This window comes from Aulonocara sp. 'chitande type north' Nkhata Bay, linkage group LG16 (assembly GCF_057382095.1).
Source record: "Aulonocara sp. 'chitande type north' Nkhata Bay isolate Kocher_YH1m ecotype deep benthic linkage group LG16, A_spYH_male_GT1.1, whole genome shotgun sequence".
NCBI classification, from domain to species: Eukaryota; Metazoa; Chordata; class Actinopteri; order Cichliformes; family Cichlidae; genus Aulonocara; species Aulonocara sp. 'chitande type north' Nkhata Bay.
This window is the reverse complement of record NC_141359.1, coordinates 3707187-3731051: the sequence shown is the minus strand read 5'-3', so window position 1 is coordinate 3731051 and position 23865 is coordinate 3707187. Positions and strand designations below refer to the sequence as shown.

General features: G+C 43.1%; 1 protein-coding gene across 1 annotated transcript; it reads left to right on the top strand.

Moving 5' to 3' along the window:
• Positions 1-489: 489 nt before the first annotated feature.
• LOC147310830 (uncharacterized) lies at positions 490-23551 on the top strand. The gene is made up of 5 exons (XM_086267488.1): positions 490-2326; positions 2477-2817; positions 22278-22301; positions 22608-22754; positions 23240-23551. Exons 1-5 carry the CDS (start codon positions 490-492, stop codon positions 23549-23551), a joined length of 2661 nt encoding a protein of 886 aa, XP_086123614.1.
• Positions 23552-23865: the final 314 nt, after the last annotated feature.

Sequence of the window (23865 nt, the reverse complement as noted above, 5' to 3'; positions counted from 1 at the left end):
GTCTGTGTCTTACGTTGTCAAGTTCGGGTTGTCATGTCTATGTCTCATTATGTTTCCTGTTTTATTGTGAAGAGGTCTGGTGTTTCTGTGTTCATCGTGTTCAGTTTTACTCTCCCACTGTGACGTCATTATGTTCATGTGTGCCAGCTGTTTCCCCATGTGTTCCCACTTCCCTCATCATCCTCCTGTGTGTATTTAGTCCGTGTGCTTTCAGTCATTTGTTGTCAGGTCGTCTGCTCATCCATGTCTCATCCCCAGGTACCCATGTCAGTTCACTATGGTTAAGGTTTTTCATGTTTTGTTATTAGTTCACCCAGTTTAGGTTATTGTTTAGTTTTCACCGATGCCCGATTATTTTTACCCTCATTGCTAGCCTCAATAAACGGCTTGTTTTGTTTATCCACACTACGTTTTGGTCTGCGTTTGAGTCCTCCTCTGCAGCACATACGGTCTGCCCCAGCCAGACCGTGACAGTACGACCTGACCAGTATGGACTCAGCAGACCGCGAGCTCTATGAGCGTCGGGAGGCAACCTTCGCCCAAATGGAGGAAGAGCTCCGTTGGAGGCCATGGCGTACCCCCGACTACGAGCGCATTTTCCACGGGACTCGGCTAGCTCTCGGAGGTCCCAAGAGCTGCCGAAAGTCCCCGCCTGTTGCGCTGCCTGCATCCAAGCCTCGCTCGCTTCAGGTGGGAGTCCTCCGTGTGGCTTCAGGCGCTCACGCTCCAGCCTCGGTGTCACCGTTCTGTGCACCAGGGGCTCAGTCGCTCGCTCCGCCAGCTTCCTCTGCTCGAAGGAAGCGGCGTGCCCACCTCCATAAACCGGACAATGCTGAGCACCTCACGGTGGTGAGTGACAATGACTCTTATTCTCACGTCCCGTCTGACTGTAAACATGCAGTTACAGGAAAATCTGTGAACACTTCTACCAGGTCTACAACACTCAGTTCAGGTTTTGTTAAGTCTGGTTCAGTCTTCCCCAAGTCAGCTCACTCTACAACTGTTAACCCAAGGATTTCAAAAACTATTAACACAAGGACTGCTAATACTAAGACTGCAAAACATGAAGTGGACGGCGGGTTCATTTTTGATGGATCTATTTTTGTCGACCCTGAGCCTGCTGTTTCTAAGACTGTTTTTTCTGAGCCTGCTCCTTTTCCTGCTCGTGTTTCTCCTCCCGGGGCAGCTCGGGCCCGGCGTACCTCTGCACCCGTACCAGTTCCTCGGGTGGGGGAGGCTGAGGCCCAGTTGGTCCCCACTCTGATTTCCAGGCCGGCTGAGGCTCTGTCCCTTTCTGCACCCGTACCAGCTCCTCGGGTGGGAAGGGCAGTTGCCCAGCCGTTGCCGGTGCCTGTTCCGGTCCCCAGGGTGAGGTCAGCCAGGATACAGCCCGTCTCCGCACCCGTACCTACTCCTCGGGTGGGAGTGGCTAGTGTCCGGCATGTGCCTGCACCCGTCCCTGTCTCTACTGAGGGCTCAGGAGAATTCGGTCTGCAATCCACACCGCCATCGCTACTGCATGCCTTTCAGTCATTAGCTCAGTCGTTAGCTCTGTTAGCAGCCCGGTCCGTAGCTTACATTCCTGTGCTTCCGTTAGCCCAGCCCTTAACCCACTGTGCAGCTCAGTCATTTGCTCCATCACCTGCTCAGCCTTCTGTTCAGCCGGTCGTCTCTGCACCTACTGGTCATGCCACGTCAGCTGGAGGGCCCGAGGAGCCCGTCCAGCCTCATGCCACGTCAGCGTCAGCTGGAGGGCCCGAGGAGCCCGTCCAGCCTCATGCCACGTCAGCTGGAGGGCCCGAGGAGCCCGTCCAGCCTCATGCCACGTCAGCTGGAGGGCCCGAGGAGCCCGTCCAGCAGCCTTCCTCATCAGCTGGTGGTTCCGGAGAACCACACCAGCCTCATGCCTCGTCAGCTGGAGGGCCCGAGGGGCCCGTTCAGCCACCCGTCTCCGCTGGAGGGTCCGAGGGGCCCGTTCAGCCACCCGTCTCCGCTGGAGGGTCCAAGGGGCCCGTTCAGCCTCACGCTGCGTCAGCTGGAGGGCCCGAGGAGCCTGTCCAGCCACCACCTGCAGCCGCCTCGTCGTCACCTGGTCCAGCTTCATCTGAGTCTTCATCCTCGCCTGGTCCAGCTTCATCAGAGTCTTCATCCTCGCCTGGTCCAGCTTCAGCCTGTGCTTCGCCTGGTCCAGCTTCATCAGAGTCTTCATCCTCGTCTGGTTCAGCTTCAGCCTGTGCTTCGCCTGGTCCAGCTTCATCAGAGTCTTCATCCTCGCCTGGTCCAGCTTCATCAGAGTCTTCATCCTCGCCTGGTCCAGCTTCAGCCTGTGCCTCGCCTGGTCCGGCTTCATCCGAGTCTTCGTCCTCGTCTGGTCCGGCCTCTGCTTCTGCTACGCCTGGTCCGGCCTCTGCTTCGGCTACATCGTCTACGCCTGGTCCGGCCTCTGGTCCGTCTGGTCCTGCCTCAGCCTCTGCAGCCCCGTCTGGTCCTGCCTCGTCTGGTCCTGTGCCCACCGGGCCTCGGCCAGTACGCTTGACACTGGAGCACCGCCGCTGCCTTCCGCGCGGCCGGCCACCTGAACTGCTCCGTCTCCTTCGTCGCCGCCGCTGCCTTCCGCGCGGTCGGCCACCTGAACTGCTCCGTCTCCTTCGTCGCCGCCGCTGCCTTCCGCGCGGTCGGCCCCCTGAACTGTTTCCATGTCGTCGCCGCCGTTGCCGTCCGCACGGTCGGCCCCCTGAACTGTTCGGACTCTGGTGCTGCTGCCCTTTGGGTTGGCCCGCTGGACTGATTTCTGGACTGTCCTCTGTGCTTCTGGTGGTAGTTTTTGTTTTGGCCCTCCGTCCTGGACCCCCGCCGCCCACCCGTGGGGGGGCTTTTTGTTTTCATGTCTTTGGGCGTCTGGGATCCGCCCTTAAAGGGGGGGCTCTGTCATGATCCTGGGTCTGTTGACCCAGCGTTTTGAGTTTTAGTTTATGTAAGCCCTTCAGGTTTCCTAAGTTCATTTGTTATCATGCCTAGGTGTTTCTAGTTCTTATTATTTCCCCCTCGTGTTTCCAACTATGTTAAATCTCCCCTGCTCTTCATGCGTTTCATGTCTGTGTCTTACGTTGTCAAGTTCGGGTTGTCATGTCTATGTCTCATTATGTTTCCTGTTTTATTGTGAAGAGGTCTGGTGTTTCTGTGTTCATCGTGTTCAGTTTTACTCTCCCACTGTGACGTCATTATGTTCATGTGTGCCAGCTGTTTCCCCATGTGTTCCCACTTCCCTCATCATCCTCCTGTGTGTATTTAGTCCGTGTGCTTTCAGTCATTTGTTGTCAGGTCGTCTGCTCATCCATGTCTCATCCCCAGGTACCCATGTCAGTTCACTATGGTTAAGGTTTTTCATGTTTTGTTATTAGTTCACCCAGTTTAGGTTATTGTTTAGTTTTCACCGATGCCCGATTATTTTTACCCTCATTGCTAGCCTCAATAAACGGCTTGTTTTGTTTATCCACACTACGTTTTGGTCTGCGTTTGAGTCCTCCTCTGCAACACATACGGTCTGCCCCAGCCAGACCGTGACACCCGGGGGGCTAAAGTGTTACATCTAGGATTTGTTTTTTTGTGAACATTCACAGCCCTTCAAGTTGAAGTAGACAACTGGATACTACAGTGATTTATTTAGTTGTATAACAGAGTTAGTTGAATTAAGATAATGGTTACTCTGGATGTTCTTCTTAATAATAAACCGTAACTAGGGCTACAAGATGGTGATGATAACAGTGAAGAGAAAGTCACCCCAGACACGCTTTAGATCACAAGTGGCACCTACAGGGCATTGAGGCTAAATTAAGCTGGGCAAGTATGTCTATAGTAAAACAGCCAGTCATTTAAACTCTGTAGATAGCAAACAACAAGTTAAATGTTGAAAAAGAAACATTGTATAAGCCAAAACCTCAGACTGCTTTAATTACTCAGTTGCAAAGATGCATAGAACGGAGGTAAGTCCAAAACCAGGAAAAATGTTTCGGTAATATCACCGTCCGCCAATTTATTCTTATAAAATTGGTATTTTTGTGTTACAGGTAAGACGTATAGAAAGGTTTCAGTGAAGTTCTTTATATCTCAATCTGGACTGGAAATGGGGACAAAGAAGTTTACTACATGCTAAATTTCTGCCAAGTGCCCATAAAGCCCCAGGTTGTTCATGCTGCACTTGAAGTTGTCAAACTATTACTGAGTTTGTGGTTTTTAAGGCGGAAGGTTTTTAACGGGGTTAATAAGACAAAGGAACCCAGTCCAAGCCACATGCAGCCTAACACCAGCCTAAAATATGTGTTCATATATTCCTAAAACTATATGCATCTAATATTTGATAGACTTTAAAACACTAGATGCATTACTGGTCCTGTGAATGACTGCAGGGTATTCATAGTGGTACACGGGGTGTTATGGGATCCACAGAGGCCCTCTCTGTGCCTGTAAGTGGATTTTCTATGTGCTCCATTTTTGTGAGGATTGTTTATTGGCAGCACTCACCGTCTCAGCAGTTCCAGCTGTGATAGATGAGCCAGGTGGCACACTCCATCCTCTAGTTGTGCAGAGAAACTCTTATAGAAGCAGAGAGAGAGAATTGCTGCTCTATCATTTCTCATGACCTTACATGCCTGATTATGCTGCTACAGATCCCTGCCTGCTATTACTCAAACAAAGCAGATTCATTTGCATAAATGCACTTAATGATCCAATTTTCTCATCAGCGTATGCTGAAGTATATTTCTTCTAGACGTTATTGACCAAAAGCCCGATCTTTGTGCTGCGCTACACTCGTGCACTAAATACCAACGAATGTGTGTGGAACTGTTAAAGCCCTATCAGAAACAAAATGCCAGCTACAAGATGTGATTAAGATGAAGAACTTGAGAGAGGCGTCTTGGATGACAAAGTGGTTGGGTTTTTGCCGCTGCTGCTGACTGGCTGTTGGCAGGAACCTGGCCTGTGAGATCAGATAACTGTGGGGAGGAGAGAGTGTGCCAATCAACAGCAGCCACAGGCAGCACTTTACTCAGCAAGGCTGTGATACTATAGAAGAGGAGACCGTACAGAGCATAGCAGCAATTCAGCCAGACAATACAGCTCGTCTTATAGAAGATATGCTTGGTAATAATGCTGCTCGCTTCTGTAATATTGGAATGACTCATAGACTGTATATGAACAATGGATGTTGCACAGAAACACAGCACCATATTGTTTGCATGGAAGTTGGACACCTATGACTGCCTTCTTTCATCAAAGAAATCATAATCAAACACAGTTAAATAGTACATGGTTGTTACGAAGCGAAGCGTTTAAGTGCCTCGTAAAAGCTCTTCCTCTGTAAGTGCTTCCTATCTGACATTCACACACAACCATACTCTTGGAGTTAGTATCCTACAGGGATCAAGGCACCAACCTTCCAATTAGTAGGTGGCCTGCTCCACCACCTTTGCTACAGCCACAGTGTTCATTTTCCCTTTGTAGGGTGGCACAGCTCACCTGTGTCTGTGGAAACGTGGACATTAATGGAGGCATGGCATCAACAAGCATCTAATACAATCATGATTTTTAATACAGTTTTTCCTGAATTGCAAATGAACTTTAGTTCAGCCCTAAAACAAACGGTGTCCCATATTTAAATTCTTGTGTTGGGTCATTGGCCCACTATTCATCATGTCCCTCGTGACGTGAGGCGTGAAGTAAAGGTGGTGGTCGTTCCCACTAGAGGTTTTGGGTGAAACCACTGTGAGACCTCACGTTATCATACAACCTATTGCGGTCATGTGATGCACAATATGATTGGAGGTTGAGGCACGTGGGAAGGGCTGCATTGTAGGTGGCTGACAGTTGGTGTTGTAAGCCATCCACTCAATGATGGCTTCCTTTACTCCTCTTTCCAACAGTCTGCGTTCTTGGTCCAAATGTGAACATTGGTATTCTCAAAAGAGTTAGCGGTAACCTTTAGGTGCAGCTGAGTATTGCCCCGTCGGTGTGACTCTTCTATGCCGTGTGTTTCTATAATGGCTGTTTGGTTTTTCAGTGCAGGGCTCTCCTCGGTGGGCTGTACTGCTTGTGTTTGGGAGTTTGTTCCTTTGAATGTCGTGCTGATAAAATATCAGCTGCCCTCAAAGGGCTCAATTCTCACCTTGAAGTTGAAGATGTCCATAACATCTTCATAACACCTACAAAGCACAGTGCTGCTGACACAAAACATAATTCTGTTGCTTACAAAGTCGTATTGGCTGTCAGAAAAAACCATGACAGCTCCTGTCCATGAACCCAAGCTGCTGTATATTTGTGATGATTTCTGTTTACTTTGAAACTGGGTTGAAACTTTGCTCAGCTGTGTAAGAAGCTACACACTTATAAAGTACTGTGCACAAGCCTTGAGCCACCAAGCATTCTTTCATTATTTGGCAGGAAAAAAGGAAACAGGTGAAATGTTTTCCATGTGAGTTTGCTTATTTCTCATGCCTTTGCAACCATACACGGAAAATAAAATCATAATATTTGATTAATCCCTGGGTCTGAGCCACCCAGGGTCCCTGAGCAGTTATGGACTTGAATGAAAATATATATATGTAGTGACTTGCAAAAGTATTCGGCCCCCTTGAACTTTTCCACATTTTGTCACATTACAGCCACAAACATGAATCAATGTTATTGGACTTCCAGGTGAAAGACCAACACAAAGTGGTGCACACGTGAGAAGTGGAACGGAAATCATACATGACTCCAAACATGTTTTACAAATAAATAACTGCAGAGTGGGGTGTGGTAATTATTCAGCCCCCTGAGTCAATACTGTGTAGAACCAGCTTTTGCTGCAGTTCCAGCTGCCAGTCTTTTAGGGTCTGTCTCTACCAGCTTTGCACATCTACAGACTGAAATCTTTGCCCATTCTTCTTTGCAAAACAGCTCCAGCTCAGTCAGATTAGATGGGCAGCGTTTGTGAACAGCAGTTTTCAGATCTTGCCACAGATTCTGGATTGGATTTAGATCTGGACTTTGACTGGGCCAGTCTAACACATGGATATGTTTTGTTTTAAACCGTTCCATTGTTGCCCGGGCTTTATGTTTAGGGTTGTTGATGCTGGAAGGTGAACCTCCGCCCCAGTCTCAAGTCTTTTGCCGACTCCAAGAGGTTTTCTTCCAAGACTGCCCTGTATTTGGCTCCATCCATCTTCCCATCAACTCTGATCAGCTTCCCTGTCCCTGCTGAAGAGAAGCCCCCCCAGAGCATGATGCTGCCACCACCATATCTGACAGTGGGGATGGTGTGTTCAGAGTGATGTGCAGTGTTAGTTTTCCACCACACATAGCTTTTTGCATTTTGGTCTCATCTGAGCAGAGCAGCTTCTTCCACATGTTTGCTGTGTCCCCACATGGCTTGTGGCAAACTGCAAACGGGACTTCTTCTGGTTTTCTGTTAACAATGGCTTTCTTCTTGCCACCATAAAATGGTAAATTACCATAAAGGCCAACTTTGTGCAGTGCACGACTAATAGTTGTCCTGTGGACAGATTCCCCCACCTGAGCTGTAGATCTCTGCAGCTCGTCCAGAGTCACCATGGGCCTCTTGGCTGCATTTCTGATCAGCGCTCTTCTTGTTTGGCCTGTGAGTTTAGGTGGACGGCCTTGTCTTGGTAGGTTTACAGTTGTGCTGTACTCCTTCCATTTCTGAATGATGGCTTGAACAGTGCTCCGTGGGATGTTCAAGGCTTGGGAAATCTTTGTGTAGCCTAAGCCTGCTTTGAATGTCTCAGTAACTTTATCACTGACCTGTCTGGTGTGTTCTTTGGACTTCATGGTGTTGTTGCTCCCAATATTCTCTTAGACAACCTCTGAGGCCGTCACAGAGCAGCTGTATCTGTACTGACATTAGATTACACACAGGTGCACTCTGTTTAATCATTAGCACTCATCAGGCAAAGTCTATGTGCAACTGACTGCACTCAGACCAAAGGGGCTGAATAATTATGCACACCCCACTTTGCAGTTATTTATTTGTAAAAATGTTTTGAATCATGTCTGATTTTGGTTCCACTTCTCATGTGTGCACCACTTTGTGTTGGTCTTTCACGTGGAATTGCAATAACATTGATTCATGTTTGTGGCTGTAATGTGACAAAATGTGGGAAAGTTCAAGGGAGCCGAATACTTTTGCAAGACACTGTATTTATGGTATTGCTGCCCCTCATTCTCCCTGCTTGCAGATATATGTGTGTATGTGGGTGTGTGTGTGTGGATGCAGGTGTTTCTGAGAGCACCTGTTTACAGGCACCTTCAGGCCTGGTGAGTGTGGCCCTGGCAGGTGATTGGCCACACCTGAAGACCATGACACACCTGTAGGTGATCAAGCCTCATCGGAGGAGCTACTTGAGAGTGTGGTGGAGCTCTCTCTAGGGATGGGTACCCGTTATGGCACCGGTTCTGACATAAACGGTAGTAACCAGACCGAAAAGCAGCGCACATTTCGGTGCTTTTTTTTCCTGAGATGTCATATACTTTGGATTCCAGCCAATCATTTTACCTTTGCAAGCACAGTAGGCGGGCCCAGGTACGTACGTTCTTTTAGAGCAGAGCTACAGATTAAAAATGCCCAAGGCGAAGCGGTCAAAAGTCTGGCTGTACTTCACAGCAAAAGATGCAAACTCAGCAGCAACAAGTGCTTTAAGCTGATACTGTGATACTGTCAAAGGAGGTAACACCTCAAATCCGATGAAACACCTGGCGACGCATAGCGTTTTTTTAAAAGCCGAGAAATGCGCCGTATTTGATAGCTTGCTGCGAGACCTCACACCGAGCGCATCTACTGCGGGTGTGGTGCCTGTTATCGGACCCGGAGTTTGCAACATCCCCCAAAAACACGAAGAGGAGAGTCCTGGCCCCCAGCCCTGCCAGTGTAGCAGAAATGATGAGGATGATGATGCAGCAGCAGCCGTTCTTCTCTGCGTGAGGAGCTTAATGTTGTTCGTGTGTAATTTACGTTGAGTAGGCTAACCACGTTATTACATTAATGCATGTAAGGTGAACTAGCAAACATCATCATAGCTACATGCGGCTGTCTTCTTGTTTGATGGCAGATACTCCCTTCACCCTGGCAAAAAGGCTAAAATGACCAAAGAAAAAGTGGAAAACAGTTTCAAAACTACCGGTTTGGTACTGGTATCGGATAAAACCTAAACGATACCCATCTCTAGCTCTCTCCAATGCTGGATCATTGCATGGCTTCATGTTAGTCTCTTGACTAGTTATCCAGTGCAGTCTGCTGCATTGTGGTGTGTCTGACTGCTGCCTCTCTGTTATTTCCCAGGAGAAGCGTGGAGACGAGAGGGCAGGGAGCACGGGGTGCTCAGACACTGAGGAGCGGAGACAGGAACACTAACACTGGGAAGAGGAGACGTCACGGGAGTCGGGAATGCACTGAGGATTTATTGTTATGTTTTTCCATTCACTGTAAATAAATGCACTGCTTATACACAGAGCTCCGCGCCTGGGTCCTCCTTCCTCACATCCCCACGGTTGACCATCGTCAACCGTGACACAAGGACTTGTGTCAGGCTTTGTTTCTCTCCTGTGTTCCACATGTCACGTCTAGTCACCCTTGTCTCTATGTTCATGCATCAGTCCTGCATTTGGGTTCACACCCATCCTGCCACAGCACTCTACATGACCATAGCTGGACTGGCCATTGGGCATACCGGGCATTTGCCCGGTGGGCCGCTGGCGATTTTTTGTTTTTATGGGCCGATGGATTTTCTTTTTTTTTAGGAAGGGTATATATAATGAAAGGTGTTGGATTGGCCAATTGGTCATGATCGACTCTGGGCTGGACCAATTACAGCCGAGGAGGCCGGATGCACCCTCCCCCTTGTTTAGCAATCAAGTGATTTTCGTGCATTGCATGCCGGGAACTCGTGGCAAAACAATCCAAGTACCGCATCAAATGCAAGCATTTCCAGCACCGCAAAACGTTCATTCTCCGGTTCCAATACCTTCTTGTTTTTTCTTTGCCGCACAAAAAAGGAATATACAAAACAAAAGGAGAACAATGCCAGTCCGTACAAAGACAGACTCGACGAAAAGACAAAGAAAAGATACGAGGAAAAAATCAAAGGAGTGAAAGGGTCAGACCCTTACGGGCACACAGAGTGGACAAAATACATTAGCGTGCTGCCCAACTGTCACCACGCTCAGATTTATAATCATACGGTTCTTGGAGTGAGTGCATACACTCGTGAAGTTTAGTAACTTCAGGTCACTGCAACAAGCCCAGGTACAGTTTACCGCCGGATGGGTACAGGACCTTGAAATGCACCGTGTAGAACGAAAGACCATCGTACGAACAAAGGTAAGTTTACCAGTCTCACAAATCGTTGTCATAAATACACATTCGTTAACCGTTTATTAATATAACCTTTGAGCTCAACGGTAATTAATTAGTAGTGGAAATAATTTCTGGTTCGTTACAGAAATGTAGCAGTGACAATAATACTGTATGCTGTAATCGCACTGGACAATTAGTGATACAAAACAACTGTTTTATCCTGTGAATAAAAGTATATGTTTTTGTCAATGTACCATAATAACAGAAGCGAAACACAATATTGTGTCAGGACAATTCACTATTTATGCACAATAAACACAATAAATAAAGGAGCATAGCGCGACAATTTCTGTTCAGCGCCAGACTTGCTTGTAACCTATATCACCAGTTATGTTATGAAAATGACGTATTAACTACTACAAAACTCTGACCTTTGTGGGAATGCTTGGAGCAGACTAACATGTGAGCTGGAGTGTTCTGGGACGTTATATTTGGTATATCCAGACCATCCGTCGCCTCTTACTTCGGAAACATGGCTTAAAAAATTTCTCTTCAACGACGTAATCCGATAAAAAAAAAACGATCTCTTTACCCGTCGGCTTCCCGTGGCTGTCATGTGACCGGCTATTGCAGTTAATAATACAACAGCTTCTTGCCATTTTTGTGTTTCTTTTTATTGCTGTGTAACTGAGTTCAATTGAAAGCCTGCGTGCGCTAGTACCTCTTGCCACGAGTTCCCAGAATCCTTTGCGGTTTTACCCCTGAATGACGTCACATTTATCCTGGTGGGCCGGTCTCTAGTCAAAATGCCCGGGCCGATTTTTTCTCCCAGTCCAGCCTTGTACATGACACATAGATCTCTCTGGTCCTGTGACACACCCACACACAGGATGCCAAGGGAAAAGGTAGGAATAAAGAAAGAACTGACAGATGACAAGGCAGGGTAAGTAGAACTGAACCTAAGCACAAGAGACAGGAAGCTACCAAAATAAAACAGTAAATAACTAACATTGAACATATATGTACCAGAGGTGGAACACAACATTTCTATCTTACAACATCACATATCGAACGAGGGAAAGGTAAAACAGTGACAAACTGTATTTTTAGTATCGGTGCAGTATTCACTGTTCTGAATATCTAAATTAATGTTAATGGTGTAACATGTAAAAGCTTTACAAGATCACATTCAATGTTTATGTTTATGCTTTTCATGTAACATGTGGAAGAACATGGATTGTAAGTAAGGAGTCAAAATACAAAGTGCAAAACTAAACTATTGAGTTCTTCCCAAGCAAATGGAAAAATCATGAATATGATGAAAGACACACTGAAAACCCTACGAGGCTGGTGACTAAAATACTTTTTGGTTCATTTGACATAAACTGAAAAAAGTGATATTGGCTCCTTTTAGATACAGCATATTTTATTTTGGTATATCTTTTTAATTCAAATGAACAATTCCTGTCTACATATATAAGTCGAGTAACTCCAGAATACATTCCCTGCGTTATAATCCAATTAATTTTAGTTAACACATTGAACAGTCACAGCTTGCAAATAGACCAGTCAGTCATTGAAGAACTTGCATCTGCACTGTGTGCATCTAATCCTGTGTATACATCAGTAGGTAAAGGCTGTCCCCTAGCAACATCCTTTAAGCGCAAAAATTTCTACAAGGAACATTTTTTTTTCCAACAATATCTTTATTGCATTTCAAAATTACATACAGAAATTGGAGTACTTCCACAGCAAAGGAAACATCCAGGGCAGCTAAATTATTGTATAACAGTCAATCGCCCTCCCTTGCAAATCAGACACTTATAAGATGTTAGAGAGCAACAGTTAAGTGGAAGTACAAACTATATGACCTGTAAATAATAACTTAGTCAAACAAAGGAAAAGGAAAACACAACCCCCCCCCCCCCCAAAAAAAAAAAAAAAAAAAAAATATATATATATATATATATATATATATAATAACAATAAGCTTCTCTATTTCCAAGGGTTGCTCAACATCAACTCGGTTACACTATTGTGCATGGTTCAAAGTTACAAACTCAAATGTACAATTCACACAGCATTAAAGATCAAGTATAAAAGAGATTAATTTAGGAAACTGCAGAGGACCACCAACATTTACACCCCATCCGCCCCATCCACCATACTGCCAAGATCCATATTTCCCATATATTGCATAAAGGGACCCCAGATGTTTTGAAAAAGTGGTAGTTTCCCCTTGATAATGTAAGTAATTTTTTCCATAGGTAAAGTTGTGGACAATTCCTTAATCCAGTTAATGTATTTTGGTTAACTGGTCTTCCTCCATGAGAGTGCTATGACTCTTTTTGCCAGCAGTAGACATAAGTCCAGGGCGGTAATTACCTTTCTAGACATAAGATGTCCATCAGGATATAACCCTAAAATAAAAAGTTTAGGGTCAAGAGCTAGTTGTGTACCCAATATAATATCCAGAGCTTGTTTAATCTCTTTCCAAAACCGTTGTACTTTATTGCATTGCCAGACACAGTGGAAAAACGTCCCTTTCTCCTCTCCGCACCTGAAACACAAGTCTGGGATATCACCATTATACTTATTAAGCTTTTCTGTATGGAACGCCAGGACTGCCATAATGAATTAATTAAATACACCATTAAATAATTAATTAAATGTGGCAATAATTAATTAAAATTGGAATTAATTAATTAAATAAATAGTTATGACACATGTAATTAATTAATTATTGACACATTTAATTAATTATTTATGTATTTCACATTTTAATTAATTATTGACACATTTAATTAATTAATTATTGACACATTTAATTAATTATTTATGTATTTCACATTTTAATTAATTATTGACACATTTAATTAATTATTGACACATTTAATTAATTATTTAATGATATATTTATTTATTTCATTTTGGCAGTCCTGACGCCTGGCTCTCGTCATGAAATAATTTTATCTGTCAGCCTCACCCATCAAACTCAGGGGGCGGGGTTAACGCTGCCCATGCAGCTTCTCTAACATTTGATTGGTTGCCGTGCAAAGTAAGTCAAAACAGGTCGATCCTAGATAATCGATTGCTTGTGTAGACTTGGGGCAGCCAGTTATCCCAGAATGCAGATCAAATCACAAGCAGCAATGGTGGTGGTGTAGTTTTAAAATACCCCGTTTTTCTGTCACCAGCTACACTTTTAACAGTGTTTTAGCCGCGAATGTCGCGACGTATGTCTGGTCAGGTTGTCAACATAGAACATATTTGCAAAAGTGCTCAGATGTTTTCAGAGATTTCACTAGCTCTGCTAACAGTTAGCATGCAGAGTGCACCGAGGGGGTTACGTTAACCGGTTTGTTTACATATTCCACTCTCCGTGTTCCACATGTTGCATTCGCAGATTCTCATTTTCACCGAACGATCGTCTCTTTCCGCCTGGTCTTGTGTCTCTGTGCTTCTGTAACATAAAGAACGAGCTGACATTTTTCTCACGAAACCAGCGATCAGCTCAGCAGACCCTCAGTTTACCTGCATGCATCCTCCTCCTCATCTGTCAGCTGTTTAACACCTGCTGCTAATTCAAGAAACACGCCTACGTTACCTGGTGATAGTCACAGTTTAACTGGGCAGCCGGTGCTCGATATAACGCAATGTCAGCGCATTTTTCTGCACAAGATAAGTAAATATAGTATTTTCCCCGAGCGCAGAGCTGCTGGAGCTTGTTTCCTTACAGAGCACTTTATAGGCGAGCCAGCTTTATCAGCGGCTGATGTCCAATCACCGGCACACAGCTTTGAAACCTCAGCTGAGTTTTAGCTCTCAGTGGTTAAACGCTGGACTTCATTCACTCAGGTTCTGTCTGTCGGGTCACGTTTACTTCGCTGTTTTATTTACAACTGAGCAAATCGGTTTGGCTGAGGTTAAAGTTACGTTTCATAACTGCATAGTTTCACAGACGTTTAATGGTTCACTGGCACATGTGTTAGACTGAACTATCATCTAAATATCATCTGTTTTTTAATAGTTATTCAACTGTATTCTAAGCACCAGCTGTCTGTTAGAATGTGATTTTTTTTTCTCTCTCTGTTGGCAGAGGTATAAAAATGCGCAGGAAAATCTGACGTGCATGGCGAACTTCACCGACGATATTTAGGGAGGAATAAACACACATCAAACATAAATGAACCATTTGTCTGTCTCCATAATTGAGAGCATTTTCTCTTCTTATGTCAACACTCTCTCTCTCTCTCTCTCTCTCTCTCTTTTTTTTTTTTTTTTTTTTTTTTTTGCTTTTTCGGTCATGTTATGTTTACCTGTCAAAGGCTTGTTACAAACTATGAAACACATTGTGCAGACTTCTGGATGTTAGAAGAAAACGAATACTGCTCATGAATGAGACTAAAGGCAGGAAGGTGTCCTTTAAAACTAAACATGTTAATAGGACCTCCCTGTTTATATCATAGTTTATGATATAGCACGTGTATTTCAGTAATAGCCTGCTGAGGCCACTATACGTGCTGGCCTCATATCAAATGTGAAGGCAGACTGAGTCTATGTTTGACGTTTTTTATATCTAATCTTCCTTTTCAAACATTTAAACAGCAGCGAGTCTGCAGCTGAGGGAATACAAATTCAAATTGTCGGAACAGGTTTGCTCGTTTCTTGGATTCATTTGGTGATTTATTAAATGTATAACTGTTATTCTAATCTGCTGCTGAGTCTCTTACACTTTTCTTTATGCTGTATATTTTCACGTCTCTGGAATAGTTGGCAGTTAGATAGTCAGCTGGGAAACTTTGTGTTAACTCATGGAGCTGAGGATATCGTGGATATGCTGACCTCGCTGCGTGGTGTACAGAGCGAGGTCAGCATGATTAATATTCACAATAAAAATATTAGCCGAACATCATGAAGTCTGTATGTGTTTCATAGTGTCGAACAACCTTTGTACAGTTAAAGCCAGCAGTTACTACATGACGGAAACACCAACGTTATCTCTTTTATGTGTTTATACACAGGTCACGCTGATTACTGAACAAAAACCCAAAGATCAGATGTTAAACAGATTTATTTGCTCTCTCTCCTCCTTAAACATGTTTTTAATGTTAGTTATAATTCAGAATTGGCGACTGAAACACGTAGGACACATAAGAACATCAGGAAATAAAACATCGATAAATATAACCTCAGTAAAAGAAGTCAGCGGGGGTTACTACAGCTGTGTACCGGGGCCTGCGCTTTGTCGGTGGGATTGCTTGCGTGGCGAGCGGGTCTATCCCACGCTTTGCCGTGAGACTGGGACGACATCTCCGAAATCATCGAAACACTTTTGCAAAGAGGCTGTATCTTGACAAACCGACCAGACACATGAAGATTAAACCACTACATTCTCGGCTAAAAAAATATTAAAACGGTATTTGGTAACACACAAACAGGGTTTTTCAAAGCTCAGTTCTGTTAGCTTTCTGTTGTGTGCTAGAAACAATGGCCACCAGGCCAAAGCAATGGTTTTGACTCGATCAGCGTTAACCCCGCCCCCTGAGTTTGATGGGTGAGGCTGACAGATAAAATTATTTCATGATGAGAGCCAGGCGTCAGGACTGCCAAAATGAAATAAATAAATATATCATTAAATAATTAATTAAATGTGTCAATAATTAATGAAATGTGTCAATAATTAATTAAATGTGTCAATAATTAATTAAAATGTGAAATACATAAATAATTAATTAAATATGTCAATAATTAATTAATTAAATGTGTCAATAATTAATTAAAACGTGAAATACATAAATAATTAATTAAATGTGTCAATAATTAATTAATTACATATATCATAACTATTTATTTAATTAATTAATTCCAATTTTAATTAATTATTGCCACATTTAATTAATTATTTAATGGTGTATTTAATTAATTCATTATGGCAGTCCTGGCGTTCCATATTCTGGAGTCACATACATCCTCATTAGCCAATTATATTGCAATACTTTGAGACGAGTATTGGTAGTTTGTGTTTGTGCTTCAGCACATGCCTCCTCCCAGTCTTCGGAGGATAAGTCCTCCTGTAAATCTTCCCTCCAGGCATTAAGTTTTCCTAAAGAAGATTCAGGGGAACCCTCTACTAACATATTATATAATTTGGAGATTATTCCCTTTCCAAAGTAATCTCTTTTCATTTCTGTTTCCAAAGTGGAAAACGGAGGGATTGACAAACACTGATTTTGAGATGATCTAATAAAGTTTCTCACTTGTAGATATTTAAATCGGTGTTTGCATGGGATATCATACTTGGAAATCAACTCCTCAAATGACATCAAAATCTCACCCTCTGATCCCACGAGATCCCCTATTGTCTTTAAGCCTTTGTCAGCCCACTTCCCAAAACCAGGGTCTGCTCTGCCTGGAGGGAAAAATTGATTACCCCATATTGGGCTAAAGCGTGCGAAAGAGGTGGGTTCACCCAGGTACTTTTTAACCTGATACCAGATCATAATCATATTTCTGACTATAGGATTTTTTGTCTTTTTTTTCAACATTTTGACTTTTGCTGAGTATAGGTACTGGGGAAGGGGGAGAGGTACTGAACTGTTTTCCATATTTGTCCAAGGCGGGGGGGATTTATCTGTAAAATAATACATCATAGTCCTCAATTGGGCTGCCCAATAGTACCAAAGTGGATTGGGACATTTGAGGCCTCCTCTTTCATACGGTAAGTACAAGAGTGATAAACGGAGCCTTGGTCGTCTATCATTCCACAAAAAAGTACAAAAATTGTCTTCAGGTGTGAAAATAAGTTAGCAGGGGGTGACAATGGGATGTTCTGGAACAGGTACAAAAGTTTGGGCATTACGTTTAATTTAAGAACATTAATTCTCGCTATAAGTGACAAGGGCAAGGGCTTCCATCTACCTAGGGATGAGGTGATTGAGTCTACCATAGGGGTGTAGTTAGCTCCAACAATGTCTCTCAAACATGGCACTATCTTAATCCCCAGATAGGTAAAACAGTCTACCATTTTGAATTGGAAAGAATTTCCAGCACCCTCTCTCTCTTCTGAGTTAAGTATCATTAATGAAGATTTTTCTTTGTTCACTTTATATCCTGATATCCGTCCAAATATGTGTAGTAGATCCAACAAGGCTGGGATAGACTCCTTCAGCTTTTCCAAGAAAAGAATAACATCATCTGCAAATAAAGCAATTCTGTATTCCTGTTGGTTTACTGATAGACCAGTTATGCTCTTATGGGACCGCCTTGATACACCTATAACAAAGGAGGAGATATCTATAGCAATAGACCATTTGAAAACAGGTAAAGCCCCAGGCCCAGATGGGCTGCCGACAGAAATTTATAGGGAATGTAAAACTAAACTGCTGTCCCCTCTTTTTGACATGTTTTCGGATTCATTTGAAAAGGGAATCCTTCCGGTCTCATTAAGAGGAGCCCTGATAACTTTATTGCCCAAACCTGGTAAACCGTGCAATAAATGTGGTAACCTAAGACCAATAAGTCTTCTTAATGTGGATCTAAAGATACTTTGCAAAATTTTGGCTCGAAGACTGGAGAGATTTTTACCTGATCTAATTACCTGTGATCAGAATGGGTTTATTGCGGGTAGACAGGGATTTCATAATGTGAGAAGAGTGTTGGATATTCTTCATAGTCAGGAGGGAAAACCGGACACTGCTCTACTATCATTAGATGCCGAAAAGGCCTTTGATAGAGTTGAGTGGCCCTATTTATTTGAAATATTAAAAAGATTTGGCTGTGGGGATCATTTCTGTCGGTGGATTAGACTTTTATATAATGAGCCATATGCTGAAATACTGACAAATGGAATTATATCTAAACCGTTTGAAATTAAACGGGGCTGTAGGCAAGGGTGCCCTTTGTCCCCTTTATTGTTTATTTTAGCAATCGAACCGTTTGCCATTGCGGTGCGGTCCCACAAGGAACATTTTAAAGTTGTAGAGCCTGCAGAGTATGTGTTGGATGTTCCAGTTTTAAAGGTTTTACAGCAGCTTTTCAGTGATTGCCACGTTCTTGCTAAGGTTTTGGATGGTAGTCGCCTAACAGAACAAAGTGGGGAAGAAGTGATTTACAGGTCTTTTAGGGAGGGATTGTTTTGCAAAGAAAGCAGTTTTTTATCAGCAGGTGAATTGCGAGTGTTACTAAATTTGTATATTGACGATTTTGAGATTTGCAATCCACTTGGCACTTCCCGTAAAAAGCACAAAATCTGTGCCATATATTGGACTCTTAGCAATTTACCACCTGCTTGCCATTCATCACTGACTTCCATTTATCTGGCTTTACTCTGCAAGTCTGAGGATGTAAAGACATATGGATATGAAAAGATTCTAGAGCCGTTGTTGAGTGATCCTGTTACTTTGGAAAGTCAAGGGATTTTTATTGCACATCTTGGAGAATTTGTCAGGGGCACAATACAGTGAGTCATAGCAGATCATTTAGGAGCACACAGTATTTCTGGATTTATTGAGAGTTTTTCAGGTGAATACTTTTGCAGATTTTGTGAGGCCAAAAGATCTGATATTCAAGAAACAGAGGTTAGTTCAGGTGTGTTTACTCTGAGAAGCAAAGAGACACATGAAATGCATGTAAGTTCTGCACAGAGTTCTGCAAAACCATGTCACGGTGTTAAAAGACGGTGTGTTTTCTCCGCACATCTCTCCCATTTCAGTGTTAGCAGTGGATATCCTCCAGATATTACACATGACATTTTTGAGGGCATATTACCAGTTGAGTTGGGATACTGCCTGAATATCTTAATTTTGAAAAAATATTTTACACTTGACAGTGAGTCCATTCTGACATTTCCCTACAAATGGGCAGACAAGAGTAATCGCCCTCATGCTATTCCCAGGACTTTCATGCAGAACAAAAGCATTGGAGGAAATGCTCATGAAAACTGGAGTCTCTTACGATTCCTTCCATTGTTGGTGGGAGACTTGGTACCTCCAGATGAAACAGCTTGGCAGGTAATTTTGGACCTAAAGGACATTGTTGAACTAGTTGTTGCACCAGCACACACAGAACAATCAATTGCTTTCCTTAAGTCTCGAGTCTCCGACCACAGATGTAGGTTGAAAGAGCTGTTTCCAGGACTGAAGCTGTTACCAAACATCCTTTTGTGGAGCATTATCCACAGATGATTAAAGTCTTTGGGCCACTTGTTGGCATGTGGACCATGAGGTTCGAGGCAAAGCACAGTTTTTTCAAACAGGTTGCTCGTCACACACAAAATGTGCTACTGTCACTGAAACATCAGTTCATGATGGCATACCACTTGGAGTCTGTCACAGCGGTAACTCTCATGCTCCCTAATACAATTATCTATCCATCCATCCTTTTCAGGGTCGCGGGGGGCGCTGGAGCCTATCCCAGCTGTCATAGGGCGAGAGGCGGGGTACACCCCGGACAGGTCGCCAGTCTGTCGCAGGGCCAACACACAGGGACAGACAACCATTCGCACCTAGTGGCAATTTGGATTATCCAATTAACCTATCCCCACAAGCTGCATGTCTTTGGACGGTGGGAGGGAACCCACGCAAACACGGGGAGAACATGCAAACTCCACACAGAAAGACCCCGGCCTGATGGTGGAATTGGACTCAGGACCTTCTTGCTGTGAGGCAACGGTGCTAACCACCGTGCCACCGTGCTGCCTATAAAATTATAGGCAAAGTATTTTCATTTTTTTTCTCCTAATATCTTTAAAAATCAGATTGAAGAATGGCAGAGCAGCTGAAGCTGAGAGTCATCGTGGCAGATGATGATTTTAGGAGACTTGACGTTCCATCAGGGATGCCGAGAACTTTGACTGATGAGCACAATTCACCAAGCATTTGGAATTGAAAGAGACTTTCGTATTCAATTCATGGAGCCTGACTTCAACAATGAGTTTATGAACATAATGCAAGACATCCAAGACCGAAGTACAATCAAACGCGTGTACATGGCAAATCTGGATACAAGTGCATCTTTGTCAAAGCAGTATCCCGCATGCTGTCTTGACTCATCTGCAAGTCCAGAAAGTATTCAAAGAAACTCCAGTCTCTCATCGTCTTCTTCCAACTCAGACAGCACCATAATTCTACCACAGTCAGACAGTGAGCTGAGATCATGTGCATGGCCTCGCGAGTTTACTATTCCTCGATTTTCATTCAATGTAGAGGTGCAACTTCAGCGTGGAAATGAGACCTTCAGAGAAACTGGAACTTGGCTCAAGATTACTCCAGGTGTTAAATCTGACATCTTAGAGAAGCTAGCTGAGGCGATTTTTCAGTTTACTGCTTATCCTCAAAATTACCAAATAGATGAAGTTGCAGGGGCACTGATCAAAACATGTCCTTGTCTGCGAGAGCCATCTGCCACAGGTTACTATGGCTGGATGATTAGCCTGAAATATAAGATGGCTAATTACAGGACAAAGATGCGCAACATCGGCTGTCCTGAAGTGACTATAAATGCTTTGAAAAACAAATCCAGTGATGATTGCCTCCCAGCCAAAAATGTTAAGAAACCTAAAAAGGTCAATTTTTGTCCAGCTGGCGAAACGGATGACAGTCTAGAAAACATCAGGGTTGAGCTTTTGACCGGCGTCAGACGAAGAAACAGTGCCTCAGATGTAAGACAGAAGATGTCACGAACATTTTCCTACCGTAGACAAGAGGTGGTGCTGGGGAGTTCAAAGCTAGGTGGCCTGCACTTTTCCAGATTAATGAGGTAAAGGCATGCTTTTGTTGCTGAGTGCTCTTTTCAGTAATTCCTTATGTTATACATTAACTAATCTGGGCCACTTGGATTAAGACGAGTCCAAATACAGGTATAAAGAGGCTGGCATTCATAGTGACTGTGTCGTTAAATTCTTGACCTGTGTACCGTACAGAGTATTTATTTGAGCAGCACTTAACATATGTGTATGAAAAACATAAGTGACTTAAAGGGTAGAAACATGAATAAAATTAATTTTTGATTTTTCTTATAAATGCAAAAATATTTGATTATTTAAGTAAGTTTGCACTACATATAGGGCCCAAACTATTTTATAGTGAGTTTGATTATTGAAATGGTTGATTAATCATCTCAATAATTAATAGAGTGAGATTGAGTGTAATCAGATTATCAATTGTGAATGAACCTAAAACCTTTTTTTAGCTATTAGTTTTTAGTTAGCCTCAGATTGTTTAAAGCATGTGCTAAACAGATGTAAATTAAAAATGTGATGTGTGATGAACAGACTTTGTTGCTCATAAGATAAAAAATAAATGGTCAAGTTAAAACCCCTAAGACCTCTCATCTATTGTCATCACCATCATAGCCAACTCCTAAACTGTTTAAGACATCCAGGATAAAAGATAAAAAAAAACTTGTGAAAGTGAAATGAAAAACAGGAATTTAGTTGGTGTGAGTTAAGAGGATGCGGAGCGTAGGGTTAGATGGAGGTGGATCGTTCACTGTGGTGATCCCTGAAGGAAAGAGCCAAGAGAAAGAGGATCAGAGAGCAAACAAATTGAGGTTTGTGTGCATACATGAGTCTTTACGGTACCCACAGAACCTCCGAAGTACAACCACAGATGAGCTTTAACAGCAGGTATCACACGTATTTATAATCTATGGTCACACATGGGTAATGTTCGTTTCTCAATTCTGTTACAGCTAAATTGTTGGTGTAAATTAAAAAGGTTTCAGAAAGTAGAAAATGAGAGCCTTTCAATTGGGGTACCATATGATACACTAGATACCAGAGTAAATGTACACTGTGTGACCATCAGCAGCTTAGAGTAGAGACAGTCACAATTTTGCAGAGCAATTTCAGAGATGTTTGGGGCTTACATGGCAAGCATGCTTTTAGTTGCACCTCTAAATTTTCTCTGCTCTCTGTTGCTGACGGCAGAGTTCTGCCCCGCTGACCCCACAGGTGAGACACTCCCACCAGTGGACAAAGAGCACAGGAAAATGTGTTGCCAACCACCTGAAACAGACAAATATCTGCTTTTTAAAACCCTTTAAACCCGTTAAATGGACTGATGCCTTTCATTTCTTCTTTGATTAACAGTAGTAACATCCTTCGTGCACTGTATACTAACCCACATGCTAATCATGCTTTATGAAGTGATGGCAATTGCATTGTAGCATTTAATGAAGAAATAACAAAATAATCATACCAATGATTAAGCACCAGTCTTCTTTTTTTCTCTGTGTGTGTGGTGTGTGTGTGATGCAGGTAAATGCTGAATTCCAGCGTATCACTTCAACTGGAGATGACCTTCGCGGCACAGACAGAATTACACCTCGGCTGATGACAGTTTTCCAGAAGAAGGGCGGTGTTTCTGGGCAGAAACTTGCCCACCACTTGCAGATCATGCAAGAGGTAAATCTGAATATTGTAAATTCTATTAGGATTTCTTTTGTCTTAAGCGGCAGGTCACTGGTGAGTCCAATAAGCCATTTTAGGTGACCGGCCAAGCAATCTAAATTTTGAAATTTCATATATAAATTTTATTTACTATGTTTGAACTGACATTATGATAAGATTTACTTATTGCGAATGTCAGACATTGTTTTTTTTCCAAATTGGTTTAATCAGCAACTCTCTTTAAACAGGCTGAAAGTGATGTTAACGTGAAAAGGGAAGCAGTTCTCAGGGCGCTTTGATCTGCCCTGGTGAAGAGGACGGAAGCCTTATTCGGGAGTACTTAGTAAGTCGTTTAAGTCATTGTAAGCAAGTCATCTATACACACGCTTTTTAGATAGATATTTGTGTGTGTGTGTGTTACACACACACACAAACGACTAGATTGGAATTTAATTGTAGAGTTAATTGTTTTTTCTTTTACCTTTTTATTAAACGTTTAGGACATTGAAGGAGATGATATCCAGAGAGACCTGAAGAAGCACACCATGGGCATTTATGTCATCAACAGGGAGGATGGACAAAATGGACATTATGATGACATATTTGTTGAAGGGGAGATAGTCATGGACAACATTGGATCTCCGGCCCAAGCTTGTGCATTGATGCTTGGAGTAATCTATGCACTAAACCTAGCCTTCCCCAAGGAATTGAGGCACTATTATGAATTCATTCAGAAAGTGTTGATGGGATTGGATGGGGAAAAGCTCTCCCCCAAAGTCCTTGGGCTGAAGAACAAAATTGCTACTGGATAGGAAGATTTCTAAAACCACACATCCAGAGAATGCTGTTATGTAAATTACCGATGACTGGTGCTCTTGTGAATAGGAGTGAAACTCTTGTATAACCATCATTCGTTCTCACGTTCTGTGTTATGTTTTGATTGAACATTTGAAGAGCAACTTTGTAATTATTCAGTTTACCGAAGCAATTTTTCTTTATTCCGGTCCTTGATAGCTGCTGTCCTGCGTATAATCAGTGTTAACTCACCCGATTTAATAAAAACAAAACATGCATGATTACCACACTGCAGCACACTGGTAACACTTTAAAGACTATTAATTGTTTT